Consider the following 12,655-nt stretch of genomic DNA (forward strand, 5'->3'; position numbering starts at 1 on the left):
ATTCTCTTTTTATTATCAAATTGAATCTCTGTAGTCTTGCCATTGCCTGGATGTGATAGAGTAGAGTAATTTGTACAAAATTCTTAAAATCCAATTCTAAAGTAACTAGGTCTATTTTCATATCAATTTAAATTATACTCACTGCTGAAGTATAAGTAAAATATGTAAAATAAAATAATTTTATATTTTAAAACAAAATTGTAGATTGTTCACAATTGGCTTAGCTGCTTAAGAAATAGCATATGGAATCATATCTAGTTAAAAGACATGTAAGGAGAAGGATTCCAAGATGGCGGCACCAAAGATGTGCTATGTGGAATCTGCAGGGAGGAGACCTGGGACACTACTGGGAGCTGGGGGTCACTGGGTGAGAGAGGTCCGCACAGCACAGACCACAGGTAGGTCTGACCTCCAGTCATCCAGCAGCCCACAGAGGACAGGACCCCAGTCCCCAGAACCTGGACCAGAGTCAGCCTGCGAGCTTCTAGCTGTGGCGTTGCTCTGCAGCTTGAACTCAGTATATGGGACTAAACTCCTTGCAGTGAAGCACCAGAGTTCCTGGCCTATGGAAATCTTGGGAAAACAGGTGGATGTGTCCTCAGACCACCCCTACCCTCCCCACACCAATCCACAGAAAGCCCAGGTGTCACATGGGGCCTAGGAAGCTGTAGACATGTTGTGCAGCCACAGTGGTGTGGTTTGAGTGGGGCCAGGCAGGAGCCTAGCTGCGAGCCCGAGAGGACTGTTCCGGCACAATTGTTCAAAACAGACTCAGTCTAGCCAGGCTCCACAGCCTAGCAGGGACTTATATGCCTTTGGGAGAGGCTAGGCAGGCCAAAAGGGAGAAGACAGAAATCTAGCCAACCAACAACAATCAGAAGGCACTCCTCCCCACTGCCTGGTTGGAGGAGGCAGAAACCTAAACAACTACTAGAAGCTAGAAGGGGTTCAGGTAAAGTGATCTGAGGGTAGGACCCAAAGCCCCTGGGCCTGAAAACAGGGTATTCAAAACCCAGCAAAAGAAAGGATAACAGGCGCTATGTACACTACCTCAAACCAATACTGGAGCTGCAGAGCACCAGCACCTACCTCGGCTGACCCAATGGGGAGCCCAAAGTGTGGAACAAAATCTCCAGGAACTGAAACCAGGTCACCTGCCTGACTGAGGGAAGAGTTCTGTGACCCCCATAAGCAAATGCACTTGACCTATAAGCACTCACCGAAAACTGCTCTCAAATACCAGTAAAGGACACCAGAAGCTACCCCTCAACATCATAGATAGCAAGACGACTAAAGTCCAGTGTAAAAAGTACAAACAACAAAACCAAAACACTATGACATCTCCAGATCCAAGCTACGCCAAAGAAAGCAACACAGAGAACTCAAACACAATTGAAATACAAGAAAATGACCGCAAACCCTTACTAATGAAGATTATAATGGAGAAAATGATTAAAATCCACAAACAAATGCAGGAAGATGCAGCCAAACAGGTGAAAGGCATAAAAGAGGCCTATAGAGAGGCACTGAAAGAAATTGAGGAAAATACAATCAATCAGATGAAGGAAATCAATAAAAGAGTTCAAGATCTGAAGATGAAAATGGAAAAAAAATGATAAAGGCACAGACAGAAAAAAAAAAAACAGGAATGAGAGAGCTTAGCAAAGAAAGCAAGCAGCACAGAGGCTAGCTTCTATAAAGAATCCAAGAGATGGATGAATGAATCTCGGGGCTAGAAGAAACAATCATAGATCTTGAAGCAACAATCAAAGAAAATGCTAAATCTGAAAAATTCCTGACACAAAACATCCAAGAAATCAAGGACACAATGAAAAGATGAAACCAGAGGATAATAGATATTGAGGAGAGAGAAGATGTCTGACTCCAAGGCCCAGAAAATATCTTCAACAAAATCATAGAAGAAAATTTCCCCAATTTGAAGAAGGAGATGTTTATAAGCATACAAGAGACATACAGAACACCAAATAGAACAGACCAGAAAAGAAAATCTTCTTGCCACATAATAATCAAAACACAAAATATACAGAACAAAGAAAAGTATTAAAAGCAGCAAGGGAAAAGGGCCAAGTAACATATAATGAAAACCTATCAGAATTATACCTGACTTCTCAGCAGAGACCATAAAAGCCAGAAGGGCCTGGAAAGAGGTCCTGCAAACCCTAAGAGAACAGAGATGCCGGGCCAGACTACTATAACCATTGATAGAGAAAACAAGATACTCCATAACAAAAACAAATTCAAAGATTACCTATCCACAAATCCAGTTTTATAGAAGTTACTAGAAGGAAAATTCCACCCCAAAGGGACAGGCTACAACCAAAATTACACGACAAATAAATAACTACCTGTTGCAAAAATACAACCACACAAACACTCTACTGCAACCAACATCAAAATCAAGGGACTTAACAGTCACTGGTCATTAATATCTCTCAACATCAGTGGTCTCAATTCTCCAATAAAAAGACATAGACTAATGGAATGGATGCATAAACAAGATCAACATTCTTCTGCATTCAAGAAACACATCTCACCCATAAAGATAGACATTACCTCAGGGTAAAAGGCTGGAAAAAGGTATTCCAAGCAAACAGACACAAGAATCAAGCTAGTATGGCCATGTTAATGCCCAATAAAATAGGCTTTCAACCAAAATTAGTCAAAAGGGATGAGGAAGGACACTTCATACTCATCAAAGGTAAAGTCAACCAAGATGGCATCACAATTCTGAACATCTACACTCCCAATACATGGTTACATACATTTGTAAAAGAACTATTAACAAAGCTTAAAACCACATATTGATCCCTACATGTTCAACACTCCACTTTCACCAAAGGATAGATCATTGGAACAGAAAATAAATCAAGAAATACTAACACTAACCAACGTCATGAATCAAATGGATCTAAGATATTTCTACAGAATTTTTACACCCAAACACAAAGGATTATACCTTCTTCTCCACAACCCATGGAACTTTCTCCAAAATTGACCATATAGTAGGCCACAAAGCAAGCCTCAACAGATACAAGAAGATTGAAATAACACCTTCTATTCTATCAGATCACCATGCTCTAAAGTTGGACTTCAACAACAAAAAATAAGAAAAAGCCTACACATACATGGAAACTAAACAACTCTACTTAATGACACCTGGGTCAAGGAAGAGATAAGAAACAAATAAAGGACTTCCAGAAACTAAATGAAAATGAAGAAACAACATACCCAAATTTGTGAGATAAATTGGAAGAAGTGCTAAGAGGAAAATTCATAGCATTAAGTGCCTTTATAAAGAAATTGGAAACATCCCATATAAGCAACTTAACAACACAGCTGGAAGCCCTAGGGAAAAAAAAGAGGCAGAAACACCCAAGAGGAGCAGACATCTGGAAATAATCAAACTCAGGGCTGAAATCAATAAATTAGAAACAAAGAAAACAATTCAAAGAATCAACAAAACAAGGAGCTGGTTCTTTGAGAAAATCAACAAGATAGACAGATCGCTAGCCAAACTAGCTAAAAGGCACACAGACACTATCCAAATCAGCAAAATCAGAAATGAAAAGGGAGAAATAACAACAGACACTGAAGAAATACAAAGAATCATAAGATCCTACTTCAAAGGCATATATGCCACAAAATTTGAAAATCTAAGGGAAATGGACAACTTTCTTGATTGATTGCACTTGCCAAAATTGAATCAAGATCAGATAAATAAAATAAATATTCCTATTTCTCATGCAGAAATAGAAGTAGTCATTAATAGTCTCTCAACCAAAATAAGACCAGGGCCAGATGGTTTCATTGCAGAATTCTACCAGACCTTCAAAGAGCTAACACCAATACCCTTCAAACTATTCCAAAAGATAGAAATGGATGGAACAGTACCAAATTCATTCTATGAGGTCAAAGTCACTTTGATACCTAAACATCACAAAGACCCAACAAAGAAAGAGAATTTCAGAACAATGTCTCTTATGAACATTGATGCAAAAATACTCAATAAAATACTTGCAAAAGGAATACAAGAACACATCAAAGATATCATCACCATGTCCAAGTAGGCTTCATTCCAGGCATGAAGGGATGGTTGACTATACAGAAGTCCATCAATGTAATCCACCATATAAACAAATTGAAATTAAAAAAAAACACATGATCATCTCCTTAGATGCAGAAAAGGCATTTGAAAAAACCCAACACTCATTCATGTTTAAAGTTTTGGAGAAATCAGGGATACAAGGCACATACCAACACATAATAAAGGCTATATACAGCAAGCCAATAGCAAACAGCAAAGTAAATGGCAAGATACTCAAGGAAATTCTTCTAAAATTGGGGATGAGGAAAAGCTGTCCACTTTCTCCAAATCTCTTCAAATTGTTCTTGAAGTTCTAACTAGAGCAATAATACAACAAAAGGAGATGAAGGGGATCCAAATGGGAAAGGAGGAAGTCAAATTATCGCAATTTTCAGATGATATAATGGTGTACATAAATGACCCCCCAAAATTCCAACAGAGAACTCCCACAGCTGATAAACACAATCAGCAAAATGGCTGAATAGAAAATTAACTCAAAAAAGTCAGTATCCATCCTATATACAAATGACAAACATGCAGCGGACCAAGCAAGCAGACATGCAAACTAACCAAGCAAGTGAAAAACATGTTTAAAAAAACTTCAAATCTCTGAAGAAGGAGATTGAAGATGACATCAGAAGGTGGAAAGATTTCCCTTGTTCATGGATCAGGAGAATTAATATAATAAAAATGGCCATCTTACCAAAAGCAATTTACAGATTCAATGCAATCCCTATCAAAATACTTACACAATTTTTAAAGACATTGAAAGACCAATTCTCGACTTCATATGGAAAAACAAAACAACAACAACAAAAACCAGAATAGATAAAACAATTCTGTACAATAAAAGATCCTTCAAAGGAATCTCCATACCTCAAGTTCTACTATAGAGCAACAGTAATTAAAACAGCATGGTACTGGTATAGCAATAGCCTGGTTGATTAATGGAACTGAATTGAAAACCCAGAAATAAATCCACATACATATGGACACTTAATTTTTTACAAAGAAGCCAAATCTATTCAATGGAAAAAAGGATAGCATCTTCAACAAATTGTGCTGGTCTAACTGGATGGCTACATGTAGGAAAATGAAAGTCAACTCATATTTATCACCATGCACAAAACTCAAGTCCAAGTGGATTAAAGACTTCAACATACAACGAGAGATTAAATCTGTTAGAAGAAAAAGTAGGGAACAGACTGGTATTCATTGGTCCAAGAAACAACTTCCTGAACAGAACTCCAACAATTAATAATTGGAACCCCATGAGGCTGAGAAGCTTCTGTAAGGCAGGAGATACTGTCAACAGAACAAAGCGACAACGTACAGACTAGGAAAAGATCTTTACCAACCTTACATCTGGCAAAGGTTTAATATCCAAAATATATAAAGAACTCAATAAATTAAACACCACCAAACCAAATAACCCAATTAAGAAATAGGCCTCAGAATTAAACAGAAAATTCTCAACAGAGGAATATCAAATGGCTGAGAAACACTTAAAGAAATGCTCAATTTCCTTAGTCATGAGAGAATGCAAATAAAATGACTCTAAGATTGAATCATCAGAATGCCCAAGATCAAAAACTCAAGTGACAGCACATGCTGGTGAGGATGTGGAGAAAGGGGAACACTCCTTCATTACTGGTGGGAGTGCAAACTTGTACAATCACTTTGGAAATCAATCTGGCGCTTTCTCAGAAAACTGGGAATAGGACTACCTCAAAACCCAGCTATTCCACTCCTTGGACTATACCCAGAAGAGGCTCTACCACACAACAAGGACATATGCTCAACCATGTTCATAGCAGCCTTATTCATAATAGCCAGAACCTGGAAACAACCTAAATATCCCTCAGTCAAAGAATGGATAAAGAAACTGTGGTACATTTACACTATGGAATAGTACTCAGCTTTTAAAAACAAGGAAATCCTGAAATTTGCAGGCAACTGGATAGAATTAAAATAATCATACTGAATGAATTAACTCAGACCAAGAAATACTCACTTACAATTGGACAGTAGCCCAAAAGGCATGTCCCATGAAAGTTTTCACTTACCAGGATATAGGGATAGATGTGGGGACCTCCTGATGGAACTCTAGGTGAGAGAAGTAGGGTAGAATGGGGAAATAGGAGGACCCAGAGGGTCCTAGAATCCTATAAGTAGAACATCATGGTAGGCAGATCTAGACGCCCCTGGGGGTCTGCTCAAACTACTGCAACAATCAAGGAAAATACATGCAGTAAACATTGAACTCCTACTCAGATCTAGCCAATGGGCAGGACATTCTCCACAGTTGTGTGGAGAGTGGGGAGTGACTCTGACATGAACTCTGGTACCCCATATTTGACCACTTCCCTGTGGTGGAGAGGCCTGGTGTGCTTCAGAGAAAGAATACCGAGTCTACAAAGATGCAACTTGATAGGCTGTGACCATATGGTGGAGGAGAAGGTCGCCTTCTGTCACAGACCTTAGGGATGGGAATAGAGTGAAAGTGGGTGGGAGGGAGGAATGGGAGGAGACAGGCAAGGGGATAACAATTGAGATGTAATCTGAATAAATTAATAAAAAAGACATGTAACAAAAAAGTCATTACCTTACATCCAAAGACACACACACACACAGAGTCATGCGTGCACTCACATGCACAGGATTGCAACTTTTTCTGTTTAAATAGAACCTTAAAGGATGAATTTTTATGATTCTCTTCAAATATTAACAGAAATGTATTTACCTATGAGCTTTGGTCACATCACTAAAAGCGTAACTATTATGATCTTTAGTAAAACATTACATATAACATTCTTGTTTCTAAGATATAATCAAATAGTATCCATATGCATGCCAATATGTTGTATGTATACATATATATGTCTGTGTAAGTATATGTTTGTGTGTATCACATGCTGTAGTATCATCCAAAGCAAAGGACATATTTCAGATGGTAAAGAGCAGGCAGGACTTGAGATAAAATATATGTAGTTACAAGTACAAGATCTTAGTGCTACTGAAGATGTTCATGAAGAATTGCAGGGGTTTTTTTCTTGTATATGATTTAACCCAAATCATAGATTCTTAAAGAAAAATTGCATATACCATAGATTATGTATAAAATTGCAAAGATTTGGTGCTATTTACCTAAACTGTAATTAATATGTACGATTATCAACAAAGACTATTTACTGACATTTAGGTTTAGACAGTTTTGTTTTATATTTACAGATTATTGATAGAAATATTTTTTCTCAACAAAACTTAACAACCTATAAATGTCAGAAGATATAAAAAGCATTTATATTCTATAAATATATATGTTCAGATTCATAAATGAATTATATTTTAATGAATGTGATATGTTTTTACTTTAAATTAAAGTACCTACAGTTTATGGAATTATGACTTCAGAAAGAGCAAATTAAAAATATATTACAAAAAATTCACATTTCTGGAATCAACAAAAAATTAAATATATAGTTTTCTCAGATCTCAGATTTAAAATAATCATGGAAAACTCTTTTAAAACCATGTGTGTTATTTTAAATTAAAACTATATCCTCAACAATAATAATCCCAATAATGTACTTAGTGTGCACTGCCACCAAGTGCCTAAACCAATTAATTTAAAGAATGTTACAGCAGCTACAAGTAGATTCTTTTTTGTTGCAAGTAGCTATTTGCAAATAGGATGACAGCAAAGCACGTAATCTCTGAATAGTTAACAAAAACCACAGTTTAGACAGGACAATGAAATCTCAAAAGCATTAACAAAACTTTAAGAGTCTTACCAGCTCACTGGGAGTTCATGAAGTCTAAAAATATTGTTCAGTTTGTAGTCATATTTTGCTGGAGAAAGGTGTTCTTTATATGCACACAAATTTGGATCTGGTTGCATATCTGTGGGAAATTCTGAATCCTGGGCGGGAGAGAAATGAAGAAAATGTCTTCAATACTGTACATGGTAATATTGTCTCATTTAACACTACATTTTAACAAAAATATAATTATAGATGAGTCTTAACCATCAATTCCTCATATCTCATTGCAATTTTGAGAAAATATTCAAGAAAGACAAAATTTAAAATAAGATATCCATTTGTTTTCAATGATGACATTGGCTCTAATTTTCATACATATTAAAAATTACTTGAATGCCTTCCCTCTGTGGATGATGGTGAAGTACAATTTAATGTCTTATATGATTTGTCAGTCGTCATTTTTGATAATCATTAAACCCTAACATCAATTTTATTTCATCAATCAAAGCCCAAGGATTCATGTAGCACATTTATCCTCTGTAAATGATATGCCTACCAATACTTTCACTGGATAGTAAAATGACACTTGGCAACAAGTTAATTATGGTGTCTTACTTACATCCAAAGAAACAAGGAAACAGGACTAATCTAAAGGAGTTTCTCTCCATTTGTTAGTTGACCCTCTCCCCATCAAGCAAACTTCACAAGAAAGAAATCTACCCTTAGTGAAGACATGTTAAAGATAGGCATTCAAAATCCTTAAATGCTTATACAGTAACTCTTTAAATACAGAGAGAGAGAGAGAGAGAGAGAGAGAGACAGACAGACAGACAGACAGACAGACAGACAGACAGACAGACAGAGAAGTCTACAAAGATATCACTGAGTTTGTTTTGTGTTGGTCACATACTGCTGATTGTAAGAACTGGCCTAAACCTACAGTTTATATATCCAGTGAGACTCCATAAGGAAAAATATTCCCCTTTTCCAGCTGGTATCAATTACAGATGGCTTCTTGATTAGTGGTGGGACTCCATGTTCATTTCCTCTCAGCACAGGGACCTAACTTTTATGAAGACCTAGTGTATGATACCACCGTCTTTGTGAGTTCACGTGAGCAACAATCCCATCATGTATGGAAAGCACAGCTTACTCAGAGTCATCTATTACATTTAGGACTTAGTGCTCCAAAGTCTCTTTACATGAACACTGTCCTTTTGTGGATCTCAGTGCTATCCCAATATACTGCAAGAAGAAGTTTCTCTGATGATTTTGTTAAAAACCGATCTATGGATATGGCAATGTGACATTAGGAGTCATTTTATTGCTATGTTCCTTTAGAAGACTAATATTAATACATTTTGTTCAGGGGCATGTTCTATCTAATCTCAGGTTCTGAACCATTTGAGTCATATCAAGTATGGATTCCATCCCATGGAGTGGGCCTTAAATTCAATTTTTAAAAAAAGTGGATGGTTCTACCTATAACAGTTGTGCCTCTATTGTACCAGCATATCTTGCAGGCAGGTCACTGTTATATGTTTCATAATTTGTAGCTGTTCAATATTGATGATTCCCTTTTCCCTAGAGTAGCATGTGGAGTACCTTCCAGTACCATGAATGCACGTCAGCAGGAGCAAATCTTCTAGTTAGGCACCAGCTCTATTTCTTTGTGTTTGATGACATAGGTGTTGTCTTCAGAAACAGAACCTTACAATCAGGTTGTGGAGAGTAACCATTAGCTCTGGACAACAGCCTGGAATATTTGAGGGGTTTCCATGGGGCCTCTTTGGCTAGTGACTCAACATGATGTAACTTACTGCAAGCACAGGAAATTTCACTTGGTGGCATAAGATGTCTAGTTTTAGCATCAGTAAATACAAATGTTTTGACGTCTTCCTTTCCTATTTATATCCCCTTGCCATCCTTCAGTTAACTTATTGCTCTAGTTAAGACTTCATGCTGTATTGAATGGGTATAGAGAAAGGATATTCTTTGTCTTGTTCCTACTCTGTGGAAATGCTTTGTGTTTCTCTCTGTATAGACTGATGTGGCTAAAGGATTGTTGTAAATTGCCTTTATTATGTTGAGGTATGCCCTAGGTATGCACAGACTTTTATCAGAAAAGGATGCTGAGTTTTGTCAAAGGTCTTTTCTGCATCTAATGAGATGATCATGCAGTTTTTGTCTGACAGTCTGCTTATATGTTGAATTGTTTACAAACTTACGTATGCTGAACCATACTGCATCTCTGTGATAAACCAACAAGATCATAGTGTTGTGGGATTCACTTTGAAAGTATTTTGTAACAAACTTTGCATCTACAGTCACAAGGAATGCTGATCTATAATTTTCATTTCTGAGGAATCTTGCATGTGGTTTTTGTATTTATAAAAGAGTTAAAATATTTTTATTTTATGTTTTCATAAGAATTTGAGTGGTATTAGTGTTATTTCTTCTTTGAAGATGTGGTAGAATTCTGTGCTGAATCCATCTAGCCCTGAATCTTTTTTAGAGTGAGATGGGGAGACTTTTAACTTCTGCTTTTATCCTTTAGGGGCTATGCGCCTGTTTAAATTGCTTGTTTGGTCTATTTAACTTTTTTCCTTTTGTGTATTCTTGTCTCATGCTATAAAAACTGACTGCAGCCTCCCCTCCCTCACTTCCTCTCAGTCACTCCCTTCTCCCAGTCACTCCCTCATCTCACCTCCTTTCCCAGATACAAAACAAACCAACAAAAAACCAGGCCTCCCTATGATACCAACTGAATACAGCATAACAAGGTACAGTAAGAATAGGCATAAACCCTCATATCAAGGTTGGATGAGGCAACTCAATAGGGGAAAAGGGTTCCATAAACAGGCAAAAGAGTCAGAGACAGCCTCCTCCCACTGTTAGGAGTCCAACAAACACCCACGCTAAAAAACTACAACATGGATGCAGAGAGCCTGTTGCAGACCTATGCAGACTCCATCCATGGTTGCCTCTTCACTCTCTGTGAGTCCCTATGTGCCCTAGTTCGATCTGAGGGACATCTTCTCCTGTGTCATAGTCCTATCTAGCTCCTATTAACCTTCCCCCTTGTGTTCTTCTGGGTTCCCCAAGCTCAGCCTAGTGTTTGGCTATAGGTCTCTGTATCAGCTTCCATCATCTGCTGTAGGAAGCAACTCTGATGGCAACTGGGCTAGGCACCAATTAATGAGCATGGCAAAATATCATAAGGAATCTTTTCATTGACTGTTTTATCAGTTGTGTTTGGTTCTACTTTAGGTCTTTGAGCCATCCAGATTCTGGATCCTGACCACCAAGGCAGTGATGGGTATGGATTCCCTTTCTTGGCTTGGGCCTCAATTTTGACAAGTCACTCCCACAAGCTCTGAGCCACCATTGCCCCAGTATGTCTTGCAGGCAGACAGGTTGAGGGTGGTCGGTTTTGTGGCTCAGTTAGTGTCCCAGTCCCACAACTGGGATCCCAGCCTGGTTAAAGAAGAGGGCCAGTTCGGGATCCATAGTCTCCATTACTAGGATATAAAAAAACTTCATCCACTTACTTTAGATTTCCAAATCCAGTAGAATATACATTTTTATTATGTGCCCTTATGATTCTCCAAATTCCTTCAGTGTTTACCTTAATGTCACCATTTTTATCTCTAATTTCATTAATTTGGATCTTTTCTTTCTATCTTTAGTCAATTTGATAAGGGATTACACAGGTTGTTGAATTTTCTCAATGAACCAACATTTTGTTTCATTGATTCTTGTATTGTTTCTATTTCATTGATTTCTGCCCTGAGTTTGATTATCTTCTGCCACCTACTTTTTTGTAAGGGCATTTTTAAAAAACTGTTCTAGGGCTTTTGAGTGTGATGCTAAGCTACTAACATGAGATTTCTCCAGATTTTTGTTTGTTTGGTTGGTTTGGTTTTTTGAGACAAGGTTTCTCTGTGTAGCCTTGCCTGTCCTGGGCTCGCTTTGTAGACCAGGCTGGCCTTGAACTCACAGCGATCTGCCTGCCTCTGCTCTAATGAAGGCACTTAGAGCTATGAACTTGCCTCAGTACCTTCACTGTGTCCAATAGGTTTGATATGTTGTGTTTTCATTTTCATTCCATTTTATAAACATTTTAACTTCTTTTTAATTACTGTCTTGCCCCATTTTCATTTGGTAGTGAGTTGTTCTGTTTCTATGAAATTTTGCCATTTCTGTTGGTGATGATAGTCACCTTTAATACACAGTGGTCAGACAAGATGTAAAGTATTACTTCATATTTCTTATGTCTGTTGAGTTGTTTTGTGTTTTAGTACATGCTCAGTTTTGGAAAGAGTACCATGAGCTGCTGAGAAAGAAGGTCTATCCTTTTGTGTTTGGGTGAGATGTTCCATAGGTGCCTACTAAGTTCATTTGATTTATGACATAATTTATCCCCAGCATTACTTTGTTTAGTGTTTATCTGCATGTCTTGTCTATTGAGGAGAGTGGAGTATTGGAGTCCTCTATTCTTAGTGTATGAGAAGGAAAATGATTTCTTCGTCATCCTCAAGTTTCTATGGAACAGTATCACAGTCACATTTTCATGTAACATGTCAGCTTTGTAAAAAATATAAATGTAATATTCTATTATTTTTTCTCTTTTGTGGTATTCAATGTTACTAGCAAAGCGTTCTCTATATAAAACTATACTGCATTGACCACTTTTTAAGGCACAAGCACACTTCATAAGTATAAATAAATAATTAAAATTAAGCAAATATTTGGCAAAAACATCAAAGTTCTTCACAAACCTATC

At 37.4% G+C, this 12,655-nt stretch overlaps 1 protein-coding gene across 3 annotated transcripts in view; it reads right to left on the reverse strand.

Annotated features, from left to right (window-relative positions):
• SPAG16 (sperm associated antigen 16) overlaps positions 1-12,655 on the reverse strand; it is an 819,872-nt gene that overhangs the window by 683,480 nt on the left and 123,737 nt on the right. For all 3 annotated transcript variants that reach the window (XM_084779848.1, XM_084779847.1, XM_084779850.1), the window contains one exon: positions 7,900-8,027. In XM_084779848.1, coding sequence (XP_084635974.1) covers positions 7,900-8,027 — 128 coding nt within the window. The remainder of the gene's footprint in view (positions 1-7,899; positions 8,028-12,655) is intronic.

This window comes from Acomys minous (genome assembly GCF_964271855.1).
Source record: "Acomys minous genome assembly, chromosome: 4".
Taxonomy (NCBI): domain Eukaryota; kingdom Metazoa; phylum Chordata; class Mammalia; order Rodentia; family Muridae; genus Acomys; species Acomys minous.